This window comes from Vipera berus, assembly GCF_964194415.1.
Source record: "Vipera berus genome assembly, chromosome: Z".
In the NCBI taxonomy this organism is placed as follows: Eukaryota; Metazoa; Chordata; class Lepidosauria; order Squamata; family Viperidae; genus Vipera; species Vipera berus.
In genome coordinates this window covers 58,021,586-58,043,671 of record NC_138205.1, presented here as the reverse complement: position 1 = coordinate 58,043,671, position 22,086 = coordinate 58,021,586, and the positions used below count along the sequence as shown (strand labels likewise).

General features: G+C 36.7%; 1 protein-coding gene across 1 annotated transcript in view; it reads right to left on the bottom strand.

The window, feature by feature from the left end:
- RECK (reversion inducing cysteine rich protein with kazal motifs) overlaps window positions 1-22,086 on the bottom strand; it is a 283,835-nt gene that overhangs the window by 23,552 nt on the left and 238,197 nt on the right. Inside the window, exons 17-19 of the mRNA XM_081343248.1 lie at window positions 21,011-21,206; window positions 18,927-19,137; window positions 17,770-17,843 (exon numbers count right to left, since the gene is read on the bottom strand). Of these exons, the coding sequence (XP_081199374.1) occupies window positions 17,770-17,843; window positions 18,927-19,137; window positions 21,011-21,206 (481 nt within the window). The remainder of the gene's footprint in view (window positions 1-17,769; window positions 17,844-18,926; window positions 19,138-21,010; window positions 21,207-22,086) is intronic.

The following is a 22,086-nucleotide window of genomic DNA, read 5'->3' as shown; positions in this document are numbered from 1 at the left end:
GATGTGACTGTCTTAAATCATTACTGCTTCACAGAAGAGAGGTTCTGAGAGAGACCAAGAATAGTGCGTAGTTTTATGCTCGGGCAGGATGAAAGGTGAGAATTTTGATCTTTTATTTTGTGTGAGAGACTTAATGAGTTAAACTGATTGTTGATCTACAGAACACTAATAGAAAGCTATGTATGTCTTTAAGTTCCTATAGTCTGGAGGCTGAGAAGAGAGGGAAAATCTTTTTTGATCATTCCCTCCCTCCAGAAAAATGCCACCAACCTTTTCTAATTGGAATGTGTGAGACAAAAAGGGAGGAATGAAAGCAAATGTAAGACATCTGTTATTAGTGTACCATTTTGTTTTGAAAATTTTCTGTGTGTCTGAATCACGTTTCCCTGTCTGTAATTTTATTATTTTTTGGCTAACTTACTTGTTACATAGTATTTGAGATCTTTTCTGAAAGAATTATTTTCTATTCTCTCTATATTACATTAAGAAGAACCCGCATTATGTTTGTGGGTGATTGTTCTGGAGATTTTTTCTACATCTTGGTAACATCTGAGTGTGATTTCTTTCTTCCTACATAAGGCACAAGGGATGTAGTTAAGAATAACTGCTGGACAAAACATTTAAGGTATTGCAAATATCATTCTGCCTTTTAATTATATCTCAGTAGGAAAGGGGGAGGTCCATTTTTTTCTGTTCCTTTTAAACATTTTTTTCTGCATAGTTCAACATTTTTGCCTGAGAAAGGAGGGAAACTATAACATGTGATATTGCTTTCCCTCACATTGAGAGAGAGAGGGAGAGGGAGAGGGAGGGAGGGAGTGTTTCCATTTGCACTGTTTTGGTTTGCATGAATTGAGTATGTTTAGTTTAATAAAACGAAGGACATAGTGGCAATATCTAAAGGGCTGCCACAAAGAAGAATGTTCAACATTTTTTTAAAAAACTATGCAATTGTTCAGAAATTAATCAAGGAGAAAACCAGCCTAGAACTAAGAAGAATTTCCTGACCGTTAGAATAATTAATCAGTGGGATGATTTGTCTCCAAAAGCCATGGGTGCTTCTTACTGGAGGTTTTTAAGAGGAAATTGGACAACCATTTGTCTGAAATGGATAGATTTCCTGCTTCGGTAGGCGGTTGGACTACAGTCTAATCCATAATCTGAAGATGTTTTGTAAAACAGTGTTGAGCAGATTTATATACCATGAATCAGTTGAAGATTAAATAGGTATCTCTTTGTGGGTAATTGAACGTGATTCAAATATCACTCAATTTAATCCATTTAATTAATGTATTTTTAAATGCAGCTCACATAAGGTAAATCAATGCATGGATGATGCTCAGTTTTATATCTCAATCTCTGATAATGCCATGGAAACCTTCTTCTGGATACTTGAAGTTGTGATTTGAAAAGAGATCATAAAAGTTGTAGTGTACAGGGCAGGTACTCTGAGATTGTCTTTTGATTTAGTAGATTTTAATAGGAACCTGTCAGGAGAAACTACACCTACTTTGGAAAAAGTTCTCCACACTACTGAAAACTATACAGCAATGAACTTGGTTACGCTTTTCCTGCTGATCAGTACAGGTGCTGAACAGACTGATCACAGTTCTAGCTACAAGAAGACTGGCATTACTGCACTGCCATACAACTGATTGACTTTGTCCTAGGACTGGCTTAATGAACAGTGGATGATGAACATTTGTGTATTGATTTCTATGTATGTAGAAATCAATACACATAATGAAACCTGTATGATTTCATTATGTGTATTTATTGTTGATGTTTCATTATTTAAAATAGACTTACAGGCAAACTACTCCTTAGAGAAACCCCATCAAGTGAACCTCCAGGGAATACTTGCAGAAGACTTGGTGTAGCAATTGTGACAGTAGTAAATTATGGGGATAATTGACCTTGTATTTACATTTTCCTTCTACACAAGGATTTCTTGCTCCATAGAACAAAGGGACTGCATGGCATGGAAAGTGTTAAACAGGATGACCAATATTACATCAGGACCACCTACTGACTTTGAAAGATACTTTTTTATTACTATGTCCTCTAACTTTGTTTAAAGCTGGCAGATTTCTGAGTGCATACACCATCTATGGAGAGCATCCATTTTTGTTGAGCGTTCCTTAACTCTTCATGGCCCCATTTTTCTTGATGTATCTTATTTCTCAGTCACTAGGATGACTCATGAAGATCTATACTTCTTGCATATATCATGTATGACATACTGTAATTGGACTTTAATGTCTCTGCTGCATTTAAACACCAGATAAACACCAAAGGATAGTAAATTTTGGATGTCTGGGTCTGTTGCTTATACAGTGTTACCTTATACATGATATTTGCCTGGTTTGAGATTACTCAATTGGCATTGCTCTTCTCCTTATTTAAATGCCATTAGGAGACTACTAACTGAAATCTCCTCTGTATCTCTAATTGTTATTTGGAACCACACAGCCCCAGATTTTTTATGGGCAAACATAGGAGGTGTATATGCACTCAATACTTCTCTTTGTTATGCCTATTATCAGAGGTTTTTATGTAGATTTTCATACAGGCTGTGTTTTATACTGCAGTATGGGTTCAGACCTCTTTGTCCTTCATTTTTTAAAACAAACTTTACTCCTTCCTGATTATCTATCTTGACATAATTGGGATCATTTATGGTGTTTTTGTTTTGATTGTTATATTAGGAATTTTGCTTTGTTTCTTCTCAGAGTGCCTGCCCTGTACACTACAACTTTTATGATCTGTTTTCAATAAGTCATCTATTCCTTCTTTTCTAAACTGGAACTTCTGTGCATATGGTCCCTGATACTGTTGTTCCAAATTCCTTAGGCTTTTGTTTGTTGTTATTTTCTTTTGGGTAACGCTGAAAGGGCATCTTTTCTTTGCCCTTTAGCATCAAAGGGGGATTATGAGGGGCACATGACATGGATTTTGTAACTTAACTAATATAGTTACTTGGTACTTCAATTTAATTTATTTCTCTCTTTTATGAGGATTTATCAAACTACTATAGACTGGAATGTAAGAAAACTTTGTATCCTATCACTGCATAGATTGATTGACAGCTTCTAACATTCCTAAACTGAAAAGATAAACTGCAGAAGAATGGATGGATACTATTTTCTGGTAAGAAAAGTTTGTTAGCACTGGGGAAAAAAAGAAGAGTTAAGATTTTAAAAAACAGAGAAAATGCAATGCTTCTAATGAGAAATGATTGTAAAAAGGGATATAAAGATTAAACTGCCAAAACCTTGAGCAGAGTGAATGGATTTAGAGACCTACCGTGTTTCCCCAAAAGTAAGACCAGTGTTACCTTCTTTTGGGTTCTAAAATAAGCACAAGGAATTATTTTAGGGTAGGGCTTACTTTTACTGGTATCAGCAGGCCGCAAGCATGCAGGGTGGAGAGGGGCCTGCGCATGGGGTGGAGACACAATGCGGCAGCGATAGTGTGGTGGTGGACTAAATGCTGGCATGGCCAGGGCGCGTGCCCTTCCCATGCCAGCCCCTGCAGTCCCAGGGTGGCCTTGCTGGGTGGCAGAGGAAGGGAGCCTAGGCCAATGCTTCTCCAGCCAGAGTGGGGGGCCTTTGCCCTGGGGAACCTGGGAGGCTGCCTTCCTGGCCTTGCCGGGTCTGAGAGGTGAATGGGGAGGCGCAGCCCAGGACCAAAGCGGCAGCTGGAGCACCAGAGGCTCGGGGAGGGAGGGTACTGAAGTGAGTGGGTGTCCTGCCATCAGTGCCTATGCCAGCTCCCCCTTCCCCACCAGAGCCGGAATGCCACAGCATTTACCGTAAGTGCCAGTAGATGTTGGCCTTCCTTCCAGCGGGCCTGGGCAGCTGTGGGTCAGAGTTGGGCCCATTTCAGCATCTTGCCACCTGCTTTGCAGCTCCGTGTAGTTCTCTGCTACTGTGGAGCTGGAGAGCTTGCCCCAAGAATTGCATGTCTTTGCTTACCTGACTTCCATCCCTGTCCCGTTTCTTCTTCATACTCTTCTGCCGCCATGTGCAGGGAAAGAAGTTTGTGGGGGGGGGGGGAAAGGTCAATCAATCAATTCCTACTTCTCGCAAAAAAAAAAGACCTTGCGAAATTGGAATTGACTGGCCTTTCCCCGCAAAAAACTTCTTGTTTCCCTGCATGCAGTGGCAGAGGAGCATGAAGGAGAAAAGGCCAGTGGCAATGGGCATGATGTGCGATGTGGCCCTGGAACAAGCCAAAGGTCATGAGAGGTGGTGATAAAGTATACTGTAAGTTAGCAGGGCACATGGGTCAAATCCCCCTCCCCCACTGGCTTTGCCTCGTCATAGAGGCACTGGCAGCTCCTCCCCTCCCAGCCTTATATCTATGGTAGAAACTAGACGGAATCAGCAGCTGTCTGTCTGCACAGGTTCTTAAGTAGGCCTTACTTGGGTTGTGCTTACTTTTGGGGAAACACAGTATACTGTATGGGAATTATACTGATACATTGAAAAGTGGAAGCTAAATGATTGCTATAAATATTAGTATAAAAATGAAAAGAAATTCATCACTGTTTTAGAAAAATATTAAAACTTCAAGTGTTGATTGTTTTAATTAAAAATAAATGTTTTGTTTATGGAGTGGCTTCATGACTCGATTAACCAATATGTGAGTTTTGATTATTGAAGAATACTGCTATCATTAAAAAAAACATAAAAAACCCTAAAAATTATAATTACTGATTGTTTGTTACATATGCCTGGGAAATGGCAGAATTTGGACTGAAAATGTATGAAAGGTGATTGACAGCAAAATCTAGAAAATACAATGTGGCGCAGACCCAATTTCATTTTTTCAGCTCTTTAACAAATGTACAGATGCAATAAAAATTGTTGATTTAAAGAAAGCAAATAATGAAGTGAATAGACTATGATTATCAGTTGTGTTGCACAAATATGGGTTTGAAAATTGGTTGAGAATATGAAAATAGTCTAGGATTGAAGTAACAGATGCAAATAACAGTGAGGAAAAAAATTATTTGATCCCCTGCTGGTTTTGTACATTTGCCCACTGACAAAGAAATGATCAAGTCTGACTTCCAGGTGGCAAGGCTCCGTCGATGGTGGTCATTCCGACCGTCAGCCCCGTTGATTCCGTTTAAATCACGAAAACAGCAACAATCAGCTGTTACGTGGTTTGGGAAAAAAACCCTCGGGAGAAGAGGGGAGGGTGAGCATTCAGGTAGAGGTAGAGCTCCCCTAGACACCCAGAATGATTAATCTGGGGACCAAAGGGTGAGAGCTCCCTCGGAGCCTGAATTTAACTCCGAACTCGGGGACTCCTCTGTTTTAAGGCTTTAGAACAGAGCAGGATGCTGCAACCATCCCTGCATTCAATACTGAACTTTGGATTACTCAGATGCAGGCAGAGATGAGCAGGAGAATTTTGAAATAGCAAGTACATGATCTTTAACTCTGGGGTGCTACTTATTTTTCTTCTCCAAAGTTTAATTTAAAAGAAAGGGAGGAAGATGGCACCGGAATGATTTTTTTAGAGAAAACGGGAAGACCAAGGAGGAAGACAGAAAGTGGGTCTCAAAAAGTTGTAAAAGACTTTTTAAAAAAAAACACATTTGAAGCTGGTATAAAAGAGATTTTAAAGATTTGGAGATTTAAAAGGGAAGTAACAAAGTTGCAACTTGGGTTTCTAAGCTAAATGGCGACTTTCATGTAAGGATTGAGTGGAAAAGTGAAAGTGAGAAATGAAAGTTAATGGGTGTTAAAATGGCTTCTATACCGCCTAGAGCTCCCATTTCCAGAAGCGTGGGGGCATCACCAGTTCAACAACAATCTGCACTTCAGACCTTGATGCCATCCCCCGCAGCACCCCCACCAACATTAACATTAAAAGACTTACAAGAGGCTTTAAAACTTCAATCTGAGCAAATGGCGGAGCTCATTAATGAGAAAAATAAGGAAATAAGAGAGGATATTTTATTGGCATTTCAGGGGTTGGCAGTTTGTATTGAGCGTGTGGATGAACGCGTGGAGGAGGTTAACAAAAGTAATTTGATACTGGAAGCTAAAATGTGTGAAGCTGAGAATAAAATGGATAAGATTGATGATGAGGTGGTAATGATACAATATAGAGACATGGACTTTGCTTTGAGGATAAGAGGTCTAAAAGAAAACCCACAAGAAAACCTGGAAGAGATATTTGCAAAGGCTGTGGCGCCTATATTAGGATGGCGAGTTGAAGATTTTATAATGGAAATAGATAAAATATTTCATGTCAACTCCTAGATTGCTAGACAAAGAAATTTACCAAGAGATGTGGTTGCTTATTTTACAAAAAGAACTATCAGAAATGCGATTATTCAAGCTTTTTATCATAACAGATTTAAAGTGGCTGATCAAGAGGTCTTAATTTTGAAAGAAATTCCACCAAGAATTTTAAGAAAAAGGAAAGAGTTTGTTTTCTTGGCAGATGAATTAAAAAAACGACAGCTCCAGTTCAGATGGGAAATACCAACTGGGATAGTGGTGAATTATGCAGGTACAAGATATCGTCTTAATACAGTTCTGAAGGCACGAGATTTTTATTGTAATGTACTGAAAGCAGGTTCATCACTACCCCCAGAATTCAAAAGAGGAAAGGAAGAAGGAGCATGACAGGCACAAATGGAAGGTATACAGCAAGGTGAAAAAATCACCTCGCTGACTGTAAAAGATGTACAGCAAACTCTGGAAACTGCGCAACCCCTGGCACCATTAGAAGAACCAAGGGGTTAAAGAATGACATGGGCTGCAACCAGACGAAAGGAACAACAACAGGAACAACAGAAACAGTATCCTATAATCACAGCTCAAGAATCCACTAATAATGAAGCAGTGGGAGGAGCAAGACCAAAGAGGCAGGTGCTTATGGATCTGCAAGATACGCTCTGAAAGCTTCAAGTTGCAAAAGATGGCAACAAAGTTTCTAACGTGGAATGTTAATGGCCTAAACTCTCCGCAAAAGAGAAAGAAAATATTTCAGCATCTAAAACAATTTTAAAATGATGTTATACAGTATGTTTGCAGGAAATGCATATTCGCGTATCAGATCAAAAATATTTGATAAATTCCAGATTGGGTATACAATTTACTGCATCTGCTCCAGACAAGAAAAACGGAGTAGTTATTTATGTGAAGAAGGACTTAACAGCTAACCTAACTGAAGCAGATAAACAAGGAAGATATATTATAATTGAACTTTTAATAGAAGGGAAGAAAATACTTTTAATTGGAATATATGCACCCAATCAACAGCAAGGAGATTTTTACAAACTTCTTCATAATAAAATAATTCAATGGGATTATAAATTGTGTATTTTAATGGGAGACTGGAATGGAGTGTTGGATACACAAAAAGATAAAAAAGGATCTTTTAAAAGTACTCCAAATCATGCTAGATTGCCTAAATCTTTTTTTGATATGAAAGACGATTTGGAACTGAGAGATGTCTGGAGAGAACGAAACGTGGAAGAAAGGGATTTTACTTTTTTTTCTGATAAACATCAATCTTTTTCTAGAATTGATTTTGTACTAACTACTAATGATTTTTTTTCTAGGGTTAAGATTAAGATATGTCCAAGAACTTTATCAGACCACAGTCCAGTATGGATGGAATTGGACCAGGGGAAGGGAGATAGGAGATCCTGGAGGTTAAATGAAAATTTGTTTAGATATGAGGAATATGTGGAAGAATGTAAAAAACAAATGAAAGAATTTTTTACTATAAATATGCATAAGGGTACTCCAATTGAAATGGTTTGGGACGCAAGTAAAGCTTATATGAGAGGAGTTTTAATATATTTGAATAATAAACATAGACGTAGATTGGAATATAAGCATAAGGAGCTAGAGGAGGAACTAGATGAAAGAGAGGGCTTTTATTTTGAACCCCTCTAACAAGAGGGTTCCCCTTCATGGATTACTGCCTTGTCGTGGCGAAGGGGCTTGCGTAATTCAATGAAGCTATGAGCTATGCCGTGCAGGGCCACCCAAGACGGACAGGTCATAGCCGAGAGTTCTGACAAAACGTGATCCACTGGAGAAGGAAATGGCAACCCACTCCAGTATCTTTGCCATGAAAACCCTATGGACAGTACCAAAAGGCAAAATGATATGACGCTGGAAGATGAGCCCCTCAGGTCGGAAGGCGTCCAATATGCTACTGGGGAAGAGCAGAGGGCTAGTACTAGTAGCGCCAGAAAGAATGAAGCGACTGGGCCAAAGCCGAAAGGACGCTCAGCTGTGGATGTGTCTGGTGGTGAAAGGAAAGTCCGATGCTATAAAGATTTTTTCTCCATAGGAACCTGGAATGTAAGATCCATGAATCAAGGAAAGCTGGACGTGGTCAAACAAGAGATGACAAGACTGAACATCGACATCTTAGGTATCAGCGAACTAAAATGGACAGGAATGGGTGAATTTAATTCAGATGACCATCAGGTATACTACTGCGGGCAAGAATCCCTCAGAAGAAATGGAGTAGCCTTCATAGTCAATAAAAAAATAGGAAAAGCAATACTGGGATACAATCCTCAAAATGACAGAATGATCTCAGTTCGAATCCAAGGCAAACCATTCAATATCACCGTAGTCCAAGTCTATGCCCCAACCACCGGTGCTGAAGAGGATGAAATTGACCGGTTCTATGAAGCCCTACAGCACCTTATAGAACTAACACCCAAAAATGATGTCCTTATCATCATGGGGGATTGGAATGCTAAAGTAGGAAGCCAAAAGATAACCGGAATAACAGGCAAGTTTGGCCTTGGAGTACAAAATGAAGCAGGGCACAGGCTGATAGAATTTTGTCAAGAGAATACGATGGTCATAGCAAACACTCTTTTCCAACAACCCAAGAGACGGCTTTACACATGGACATCACCAGACCGTCAACACAGAAATCAGATTGACTATATGCTCTGCAGCCAAAGATGGAGAAGCTCTATACAGTCAGTAAAAACAAGACCAGGAGCTGACTGTGGCTCAGACCATGAGCTTCTTGTTGCAAAGTTTAGGCTTAAATTAAAGAAAGTAGGGAAAAGCGCTAGGCCAGTCAGGTATGAATTAAATCATATCCCTGTTGAATATACAGTAGAGGTGACAAATAGATTTAAGGAATTAGATCTGATAGACAGAGTGCCTGAAGAACTATGGACAGAGGTTCGCAACATTGTACAACAGGTAGCAACCAAAACCATCTCAAAGAAAAAGAAATGCAAGAAAGCAAAATGGCTGTCTGAGGAAGCTTTGCAAATAGCTGAGGAAAGGAGGGAAGTGAAAGGCAAGGGAGAAAAAGAAAGATATGCCCAATTAAATGCAGAATTCCAAAGAATAGCTAGAAGAGATAAGAATGCCTTCTTAAATGAACAATGCAAAGAAATAGAAGAAAACAACAGAATAGGGAGGACCAGAGATCTTTTCAAGAAAATTGGAGAGATGAAAGGAACGTTTCATGCAAAAATGGGCATGATAAAGGACCAAAATGGCAGGGACCTAACAGAGGCAGAAGAGATTAAGAAGAGGTGGCAAAATTACACAGAAGAACTATACAAGAACGAGCTTAACGTCCCTGATAATCACAATGAGGTGGTCACTGACCTCGAGCCAGACATCCTAGAATGTGAAGTGAAGTGGGCCTTAGAAAAGCTGAGCAACAACAAAGCTAGTGGAGGTGACAGTATTCCAGCTGAGCTATTCAAAATCTTAAAAGACGATGCAGTAAAAGTGCTACACTCAATTTGCCAGCAAATTTGGAAAACTCAACAGTGGCCACAGGATTGGAAAAGATCAGTTTACATTCCAATTCCAAAGAAAGGCAGTGCTAAAGAATGTTCAAACTATCGCACCATTGCACTCATTTCTCATGCTAGTAAAGTTATGCTTAAAATCCTACAAGCTAGACTCCAGCAGTATGTGGATCGAGAACTACCAGAAGTACAGGCAGGATTTCGAAGAGGCAGAGGAACTAGAGATCAAATTGCTAACATACGCTGGATCATGGAGAAAGCTAGAGAGTTCCAGAAAAACATCTACTTCTGCTTCATTGACTATGCTAAAGCCTTTGATTGTGTGGATCATAACAAACTCTGGCAAGTCCTTAAAGAGATGGGCATACCAGACCATCTTATTTGTCTCTTGAGAAATTTATATGCGGGCCAAGAAGCAACAGTGAGAACTGGACACGGAACCACAGATTGGTTCAAAATTGGGAAAGGAGTCCGGCAAGGCTGTATACTGTCGCCTTGCCTATTTAACTTATATGCAGAGCACATCATGAGAAAGGCAGGGCTAGATGAATCAAAAGTTGGAATTAAGATTGCCGGAAGAAACATCAACAACCTAAGATATGCAGATGATACCACTCTAATGGCAGAAAGTGAAGAAGAACTAAAGAGCCTCTTGTTGCGGGTGAAGAAGGAGAGTGCAAAACTTGGGTTAAAACTAAACATTAAGAAAACCAAGATCATGGCATCTGGCCCTCTCAATTCCTGGCAAATAGATGGGGAAGAAATGGAGGTAGTGACAGATTTTATTTTCCTGGGCTCCAAGATCACTGCAGATGGGGACTGTAGCCAAGAAATTAAAAGACGCTTGCTCCTTGGGAGGAAAGCCATGGCAAATCTAGACAGCACACTAAAAAGCAGAGACATCACCCTGCCAACAAAAGTGCGTATAGTCAAGGCTATGGTCTTCCCAGTTGCAATGTATGGCAGTGAAAGCTGGACCATAAGAAAGGCTGAGCGCCAAAGAATTGAAGCCTTTGAACTATGGTGCTGGAGAAGACTCCTGCGAGTTCCTTGGACTGCAAGGCGATCAAACCGGTCAGTCCTAGAGGAGATCAACCCTGACTGCTCTTTAGAAGGCCAGATCCTGAAGCTAAAACTCAAATACTTTGGCCACCTAATGAGAAGGAAGGACTCACTGGAGAAGAGCCTAATGCTGGGAAAGATTGAGGGCAATAGAAGAAGGGGACGACAGAGAATGAGGTGGCTGGATGGAGTTACTGAAGCAGTAGGCGTGAGCTTAGATGGACTCCAGAAGATGGTAGAGGACAGGAAGGCCTGGAGGAACATTGTCCATGGGGTCGTGATGGGTCGGACACGACTTCGCAACTAACAACAACAACAACAAGAGGGTGAAAGAAGCAATTAATTTGTTAAGAGGACAGTTTAACATGCTGATGGCAGATCAAGTGGCAACTAATTTACGATAAGCTAAACCTAATACCTTTTACAATGCTAATAAGCCAGGTAGGTGGCTAGCTTATCTGTTAAGGAAAAAACAAAAATCATGTAATATAGACAAAATAGTATATAAGGGTAAAGAAGTGTTTCAGCAAAATATTATTAAAAAGGTTTTTGTAGAATTCTATTCAAAATTATATGCTAGGGATACAATTCAAGGTTTAGATATAGATATTTACAAGAAGTGGATATTCCTATACTTACACAAGAGCAAAGGGAAGGGATGAATCAATTAATAACTGCTAAAGAAATTATTTTAGCTATTAAACAATTAAAAGTGGGTAAAGCACCTGGAACAGATGGTTTGACAGCTATTTATTATAAAAATCTACAATTAGAAATGGTGGAACCTTTAAAGGAGTTATTTAGAACAATTCAATCTGGAGGAGAAGTGCCTCCATCCTGGAAAACAGCTTTTATAACATTGCTTCCAAAGGAAGATCAAGACCTTACTCAATCTAAAAATTACAGACCAATATCGCTTTTAAATATTAATTATAAGATATTTGCAAAAATTTTAGCAAATAGATTAATGCAGGTTTTGCAGCAAATGATTCATAGTGACCAAACAGGATTCATAACTGCTAGACAATTGAAATATAATGTGAGACATATTGTAAATTTAATAGAATATTTGGAAAGAAATAATCAAGTTCCCGCAGCACTGATTTTTTGGGACACCAAAAAGGCATTTAATCAATTGAATTGGCAATTTTTATTAAAAGTATTAGAGAAGATGGAGTTTGGAGATAGGTTTTTACAACCTATTAGGGCAATTTATCAGAAACAAACAGCTCAAATAATAATTAATGGTAGTTTAACAGAAGCTTGCAAAATTGAAAAAGGTACAAGACAGGGATGTCCGCTGTCACTATTGCTGTTTGTTTTAACATTGGAAATATTATTGATTAAGATACGTGATTCAAAAAAAATAAAGGAAATTAAAATAAAACATCAAGATTATAGATTAAGAGCGTTTGCGGACGACTTGGTTATTACATTAAGTCAACCAACTCAATCGGTTATAGATTTAATGGAGATAATTTTGCAATATGGACAAGTTTCTGGATTTAAGATAAGTAGGCAAAAAACTAAAATATTGTCTAAAAATATGGCTATAGAACAAAAGGAATTCCTAGAAAAACTAACAGGATTTGAAATAGTTAAAAAGATTAAATATTTGGGGGTATATATTACAGCTTCATATGTGAAATTATATAAAAATAATTATGAATTGTTATGGTTAAAAACACAAAAAGAGTTAGACAGTTGGAGAAAATTACAATTGTCTTTATTGGGAAGAATTGCAGCAGTGAAAATGAATGTTTTACCAAATTTTTTATTTTTGTTTCAAATGATACCTATACTTAAAAAAGATTCAAATTTGGAGGAATGGCAGAAAGGTATTAATAAATTTATTTGGGCAGGGAAAAGACCAAGAGTAAAACTTAAGATAATGCAAGATATACGTGAAAGAGGTGGTCTTAAAATGCCCAATTTTAAATTATATTATGATACTGCGGCTTTATCGACAATTAGTAATTGGTTTAATTCAACAGAAGGAAGAATACTGAATATTGAGGGATATGATTTATTATTTGGCTGGCATGTATATTTATTGTATGATAAAAAGGTGGATAATATTTTTAAGAAAAAATATATTAAGGTATGCCCTGTTGCGAGTCTGGAATAAATATCAATATAAGTTAAATTATAAAATACCAATTTGGGCAATACCTAAACATGCGATAGAAAATATAAGTTTGGGATTTAAACATGATGTGATTACATATAAAGAAATTCTTAGATTGGAAAGGAATGCATGGCAACTAAAGCCATTCAATATTTTAAAAGAAAAGATAGTACAAACATGGTTTCAGTATGGGCAGATACAAGCTAGATGGAAAGAAGATCGGAAAATTGGTATTTCAACAACTGACGAAAATTTGGTAAAACAAATTAGAGATCAAAGTCAAGCGCATATAAGAAGGATATATAACGCATTGATAGAAATAGATTCAGAAACGGAACTTGTTAAAGACTGTATGATAAAATGGGCCCAGAATATTCAGGAGCCAATAATGATGGATACTTGGGAAAAAATCTGGGTCACAAATGTAAAATTTACACAGGCACAAAATTTAACAGAGAACTTTTATAAAATGTTTTATAGATGGCATTTAGATCCCAAAAAATTAGCATGTATGTATCCAAATTATCAGCCTAAATGTGGTTGTGATGATGCAACGTATTATCATATATGGTGGACTTGCAAAAAAGTTAAAGCTTTTTGGATAAAGATTTGGTGGAATATGCAGAAGATATTTAAGAAAAAGATAAGGTTTTCTCCGCAGTTATTTCTGTTGGGTATTATTACAGATTGTACTGTTACAGGAATTAAATTGATGTTGAATTTAATAACGGCAGCAAGACTTTTGGTATCGCAATATTGGAAGAAGGAGGATCTGCCTACTATAGAAAAGTGGACTCTAAAAGTTTCAAACCTAGCCGAAATGGCAAAAATTTCAGCATATTTGAAAGATCACTCACAACAAAGATACATTTTGGAATGGAGAAGATGGATTGATTATATTCAGAATAAATATGGGACTAAAAAGTTTCATTTAGCATATGAATGAGTATTAGAATTTAACAAGATGTATTTTTATTTAGTTATGTCTAATGGGAGTTAAAGTGCGTTAGGATTTTAAGTGTATTCATAGATAGTTAGCATATTCTAGTTTAAGTTTGTTAGAGGCAATACCCTGTATTCAGCTCTGGGAAGTCGGGGGGAGGGGGAGGGAAGGGTGGGCTCTATGGGGAGGTGGGGGGAAGTCGGGGGGAGGGGGAGGGAAGGTTTTTTTTAAAATGTACTGTAAAACTTTTCAATAAAAAAAAGAAATGATCAAGCCTATATTTGTAATGGTAGGTTTATTTTAACAGTGAGAGATAGAATAACAACAAAATCCAGAAAAATGCATTTCAAAAAAGTTATAAATTGATTTGCATTTTAATGAGTGAAATAATATTTGACCCCTTTGCAAAATATAACTTAGTACTTGGTGGCAAAAACCTTGTTGGCAATCACAGAGGTCAGACGTTTCTTGTAGTTGGCCACCAGGTATGCACACATCTCAAGAGGGATTTTGTTCCACTCCTCTTTGCAGATCCTCTCCAAGTCATTAATGTTTCGAGGCTGATATTTTGCAACTCGAACCTTCAGCTCCCTCCACAGATTTTCTATGGGATTAAGGTCTGGAGACCAGCTAGGCCACTCTAGGAACTTAAAGTGCTTCCTCTTGAGCCACTCCTTTGTTGCCTTGGCTGTGTGTTTTGGGTCATTGTCATGCTGGAATACCCATCCATGACCCATTTTCAATGCTGGCTGAGGGAAGTAGATTCTCACCCAAGATTTAATGGTACATGGCCCTGTCCATTATCCCTTTGATGCAGTGAAGTTGTCCTGTCCCCTTAGCAGAAAAACACCCTCAAAACATAATGTTTCCACCTCCATGTTTGATGGTGGGGATGGTGTTATTGGGATCATAGGCAGCATTCCGCCTCTTCTAAACATGGCGAGTTGAGTTAATGCCAAAGAGCTCCATTTTGATCTCATACCACAACACTTTCACCCAGTTCTCCTTTGAATCATTCAGATGTTCATTGGCAAACTTCAGACGTGCCTATACACGTGCTTTCTTTAGCAGGGGGATCTTGCGGGCACTGCAGATTTCAGTCCTTCACAGTGTAGTGTGTTACAAATTGTCTTCTTGGTGATTATGGTCCCAGCTGCCTTGAGATCACTGACAAGATCCTCCAGTGTAGTTCTGGGCTGATTCCTCACCGTTCTCACGATCACTGAAACTCCATGAGGTGAGATCTTGCATGGAGCCCCAGACCGAGGGAGATTGACAATTATTTTGTTTCTTCCATTTGCAAATAATCGGACCAACTGTTGTCACCTTATCATCAAGCTGCTTGGCGATAATCTTATAGCCCATTCCAGGCTTGTGTAGGTCTACAATCTTGTCCCTGACATCCTTGGACAGCTCTTTGTTCTTGGCAATGGTGGAGAGTTTGGAATCTGATTGATAGATTGCTTCTGTGGACAGGTGTCTTTTATACAGGTAGCAAGCTGATATTAGGAGCACTCCCTTTAAGAGAGTGCTCCAAATCTCAGCTTCTTCCCTGTGTAAAAGATACCTGGGAGCCATAAATCTTGCGGATTGATAGGGGATCAAATACTTAAATCATTACAATGCAAATCAATTTGTAACTTTTTTGAAATGCATTTTTCTGGATTTCTGTTGTTCTGTCTCTCACTGTTAAGATAAATGTCAACAGCAAGCAGAAGATGTCAAAGGTCAGCTGGGATCAACAGAGGCGACAGAATGCAGGGCAGTAGGGATGCAGGGCAGAGTTCTTGATGACAGGGATAGAGACATATGGAGGTGAGGGGCAGGGTAGAAGAAATGTGAGATATTTGCCTAATGATGAGGCAGTCCTGGCCCAACAACTGCAACCAGTTATTATTTAATGATGCAGTGCCATAATGTTTCTGTCATTGTTTAGTGATAGAAATTCCAGTCGCAGTTAGGATTGTTAAGCAAGGATTACTTTACATTCTTCTCAGGTTTGACAGGGCTTGCAAGTCAAGTTTATAACTCCTACACACAGACAATCCTTTTTGTATTATTTCATTGCTTATTTATTTATATTTATTTGAATTTTGGAACCATTTTAAAAGTTATGCTATTCTGATTGATAATTAAAATTCCTTTTCTTTCTTGTTGAAGATATGTATCCTGAGCAAGTTTCTCAGTATTTTCTGTTTTCAGTATTGTTTTTAGTAAAAATTCTTCCTATGTATTTTTCCTAAACATTCTAATATTCTCAATTCATCTTTGGAGATTTTTCATATTGATTTTCTTTATGCCATTTAATGACATAAAGTTTCTATCACAAATAATTATATGAAAAAAGAATAACTACTTAAAGGGCAAATAGAAGAGTCAGAGGTTGGATGGAATTAATAAAATGTTGAAAAACAGAGATGAAAAGTAATGTAAAACGTGATATATATAGTACAGGAAAATGTCCAGCCCCACGTAACTGGCCAGGATGAAGAATGACAAAGATTTCAGTTATCTTTACCATTAGTATTGGAAAGTCTAATCACAAACTCCTGAAAACTGCAAAAATAATTTGCAACCCTTATTTATTAGTGAAGTGTGATGTTAGTATATTATAATGAAATCCCTCAGAATACTTTTGAGTAATTTCTTCCCATGTTTCTTGCCATCTATGAGTTGCCATTGATGAAATAAGCTGGACTCCTCTATTTCATGTTGTCTATGTCTAATTTTCCTCATATTAGTTTCCTTAGACTCTCCATAATCTCTCACAGGATGGATGGTTTGCTAGTCTAGAATAGAATAGAGAGGTGCTGGTACTAGACTACTTAGCTCTTTTTTTTCTTGCCTGATACATCTGAAACTCACACTACTGGCTAAATAGAACCAGTTAGTTAGCTGTTTTCCAGTGGCAAAGGCAGCATTTATGTATTTAGTTATTTTATTACTTATTTTATTAACCAATTTCGGAAAGCCCTCCATTTCCCCAAAGGTGACAGTAGTGTAGCACACAACAATAAAAACACCCAATATAATATCTATAAAAATATTTTTAAACCCACAAATAACATAAAAACAAAAATACTAACCATGGGCAAAGGGGAGATAAAAAAATGTCTGCCTCAGCAATGTAATCATAGACAACTGTACAGTTTCACAGGAGCCTTAGGTCTGGCAGCATAAAGGGGTGAAACCAATCTAAATTCAGGGGGAAGAAGGGTGGTGGCCATAGCAAAGAAGACACATCATGGGATCCACCAAATTTAAGTCCTTAGCTAATGGCACTTGCAACATGCCTTCTCTGTGAGATCCAATGGGGAAGGCTAACGTACCTGGGGAGAGGTGGTCCCCTACATGCATGTAGCAATAGCACTTAGACTTATATACCACTTCACAATGCTTTACAGCCCTCTCTAAGTGGTTTATAATCAGCCTATTGCCCCCAACAATCTGGGTCCTCATTTTACCGACCTCGGAAGGATGGAAGGCTGAGTCAACCTTGAGCCAGTGACAATCGAACTGCTGAATTGCAGGCAGCCAGCAGGCAGCAAAAGTAGCCTGCAATACTGCATTCTAACCACTGCACCACCACGGCTCATGATGTAGATAGTCATTTGTTAAGTGCAATCTATATTTATTTTAGATCACAGATACTAAAAAAAAGTGACAATTTGTGCCACCTGAGCTTGCCTTATGTCACTACAAGGAAGATCATTTACTATCCATAAATGACTGTTTGTTTTCTGTTCTTATTCCCCTGTGCTCAATTATAAATTCTATTGAATATCTGCAAGTCCAGAATAGATGGCCATCCTCAATGAGTTATCATTTTAATAATAAAAAATGATGCTTACTTACCCTGGCAAAAGTATCCAATTTTTCTTTGTCATATAACACCCTCAGTATTCCTGCATACAAAGGACAACAAGCTCCTGCACAATAAAAAGATAGAAAACACCCAAAGACAGATTGAAATGTACAAAAAAAAACCACTTCTATGAATGTATGATAGTTAAAAATCCTAAGAACATGTTTCATCTTTACTGAAAAACACACAGTATTTAAATAAGCTCTTTTTATTATTATTAGCATTATTAACTCAGCTTTATCTAAGTTTTCATGTTCCTGGTTCATCCTCTACTACAGACTCATATACTTTTCCTCCACAATGATCCTGTTTACAATTGGCTTTTAGTATACCTAATGTAGAATGTAGAACATTAGTTTGTATGGAATCCTATTTATCACCAATAATCATAGATCATCAAGAGAAAATCTATTAAAGTCCAAAATAGAGGAAGGGTAGACAGTGAAATTTGTCCAAGAATAAATTTACAGTTGACATATGTACTACTAAAGTTACAAACAAATAACCAGTTTTTCACTGTGGCCTTTGTAATTCACACTGATAATAAAGTAATCAATTAAATACCTGGGGAAGAGATGGTATCAATGGGCAACCAAATGAAGGACATCATTTGAGGAGCTTCCTTTTGACATTGAACATCATAATATTTAATGAAGACTGAATTCATGGACCAATTCATTGCAGATTTGCTTATGACTGGGAGAGAGACTTAATACAACATACTACTGAAATTGCCACTGCTCAAATAGGAGAAAGATGGAGACAGCTGGTACTTAGTTGGTAGCACAAATATATGGCTGAAACAACTGACTGAGAAATATTGAGCAAAGAACCGTTTGTCTTTGATTTGACAAAATTTCTATCACTGATAAAAACCTCCAAAATCCAGAATGTATATTATTTCCAACTGGCTGGTCAGTTTTAACAGGAAATGAGAGAAAGCTCAGTTCAGGAATTGCAAAAAAGATACTGCAAAGAAATAAAATCCCCTCAGTGTGAATCAAAAGACCATAATGAAGAATCAGTTCATTTTATGTATGCAAAATCTAAAATTGTATCATTTCTCAATATGACCCCAAGCAATATTTTATGAGTATCATTTAAATGTTATCAAATATCAATCAAATATTAATGTCAGAATTTTCACCTGGTGGGATAACTGGTTTGTATCCTGTGGCTGAAAGATGGGAACATGTAACAGATACACATTCTCCATGATAACTGTAGCCAGAAAGGACTCCTACAGCTTGACAAGGTCCATTGTAATCAACAGCCACACGATCAGAAAAAGCAGCACAGATGTTGCTATATGTTTCTCCGTTATGGCCACATACCAAATCTACTGATTTGCAAAAAGACTGAAATAAATAAATAAATAAATAAATAAATAAATAAATAAACAAACAAACAAACAAACAAACATCAGAAAGAAATTTGCAGTTATTTCCAAAATCAGAGGAGAATATACTTTCCCAAAATGTGTGCAAAAAGAGTAATGATTTTTCAGTGTTTACATTATCCAGTATTCAGTTAAACAGAAATGAATATACAAGACAGAAACAAATGCAATTTTAAACTATAAAATAAAAGAGAAGGGGGAAACTGGTAGTCTCCTGGTTTCTAAGCCAATACCTTAACTGCTATACCAAATAGATGTGTTTTTCTTTAAATTATTGCTTGACCAATTCAACAGTTTTGAAAAGCCTAACATTATGATGTTTGGCCATAAAATTATATTGTGAGTTTTAGATGCTTCTATAAATATTAAGATTATTCAGAGATATGTGAATTCTTTATATCCTATTTGTTTAAAATTCAACTTTCATTTCTGCAGTACCGCAGGAAAACCATTGCCTGATGATTCTGATATTGTTAGGCATAACATCTGAATATTTTTTTAAAGCCTTCACTGCTAATCTACGAAGTATTAGTCTGTGGTATATTACAAAATCTCCAAGCTTTAAAAGAATACCTTCTAATTGAAATATTGCATCATTGGTCTTTGTATATATTTAATGTAGTAGGTTTGTCTCTAAAGGACAGTTAGGGTAACAGGAGAATCACTTTTTGTTGATTGTTGCTAGTGTTCCCCTATTATTATCCAGTCTTCTTTACTCTGCCATTTCTTACTTAGTTTTAACAAATAGCATACATTTTTGTCCTTTAAAATGCCTTTTTATTAAACAAATTCAGAAATAAAAATATAATGTTGAGCTGAGATATTAATTATACTTCATAAAATATTTAAATGTTGTATGCAATAAAGGCTTATTTATAGGTATTTACTGAAAAATAATTCAGAAATTGAATAAATAAAAATTGTTTGATTATACTGATACAGTATTTAAACAAGCAATTAAAATGAAACAATATGAATAGTAATGGAAGATAAATATCAGATTTACTGCTGTTTCTCTATAACAGGTGTTAGGATTGTGTGCTTGTATTAAAAGTTATATATAATTCATTATTTGGAGGCATACCAGACTAAGCTATGGAGGTAGGCATCAATGTTAAAAATAACTTTTCATTTTTTAAAAAAGATTTATTTATTTTATTAAATTTATATGCCACCCATCTGGCTCTAATGTAACTTTGGGCAGCTTACAATCTGATAAAACAATATTACAAAAGATTAAAATACTAGGACAATAAATATAACATTAACATTATATTAGATACTGAATTTAATGTAATCTGGAAAGTGTGTATTACAATTATGCTTATAGACTTGTACCACATCTGACTTTAAAGTATTAAACTCAGTTTAGGCAGAAAGTCTTATTGTTTATTCTAATTAATAATGCTAATTAAATTGGGTGTCTTTTCTAATTATTCACTATCATTTTGACTATAACTATATTTTTAAACTGCTAAATTGATATGACAACTTTTAAAAAAGTACTAATGTTACTTTGAAAATTCTTATTTAATTTTATAAAGCTTGTAGATCCCTTTTCTATTTCTTCATTTTCTTCTTGGCTGCACTTTTAAATTCTATCAAACAAAATAAAATAGTAAAGAAAATCCTCATACAGATTGTACAGAATTATTCATAGAGATTTCCAAGATTAGCCCAAGTAATGTTAAATCAATACCTATAAAAAGAAATGCCTTTTTCGCAGTTTATACTTTCTTAACTTGCTTAAATAGCATAAAGAGAAAAATCAGCATTAGATAGATATAAAACAGAATTCAACAAAAAAAGTAGTTTGATATATTGCTGCATACCTGACATGGGCCTTTGTATGATATAATTTTTCCTTTTTGATGCAGAGCACAGAGATTATTATATTCTATATTGTCTGTGTCACAAACAGGATCTCGCAACTGGTCACCACAACTGAACTGTCTTGGCACACATTCATATTGGTTACAACCAAAGTTCTCAAAACTTGTTAAACAAACCTGTGACTTTGGTAAACATCTGGGAAAATATTTTCAAATATTTATTCCAAAAGAAAAACAAAAGCAATAGAAATATTATAATAAAGAAACTATTATATATTCTGCTCTGTTCTTTAAAAAGTTATAAAGAATCATATGTAATAAATATAATAAATACAAGTGAAACTCGAAAAATTAGAATATCGTGCAAAAGTTCATTTATTTCAGTAATGGAACTTAAAAGGGGAAACTAATATACCAGATAGACTCATTACATGCAAAGCAAGATAGTTCAAGCTGTGATTTGTCATAATTGTGATGATTATGGCTTATAGCTCATGAAAACCCCAAATCCACAATCTCAGAAAATTAGAATATTGTGAAAAGATAGTTCACGGCTTGAACTATCTTGCTTTGCATGTAATGAGTCTATCTCATATATTAGTTTCCCCTTTTAAGATGCATTACTGAAATATATGAACTTTTGCACGATATTCTAATTTTTCAAGTTTCACCTGTATTTATGGTCATAAGCATCAAATACAGAATGGATACAAATGTGTTATAAAACAGCTATCTTACTTATGAAATCTGCAATGCTCACTAGTTGTCACAAAGGAGGGAACCTACTTCTCAATTAATCCAGTTGTACAATATTTTAAAAACCCTGCCTTCAACTACTCAGATAAAAGCCACCTTCTACTCTTCCTGGAATCTTCTATCAAAAGGAAAGTCTTCTTCTGGAAGCCACCAGTTAGGCAACTTGACCACATTAAATTTACTACTTGTAGCCCATACAAAGTAGATTCTTACTAAACACTTTCCCAACAGAAAGAGCAATTCAGCAATGGATCTACTCATCCAAAGAGATCCACTATCAGAGGATAGCAGCAATCTCCCTTCATTACTTTAATTTGGAT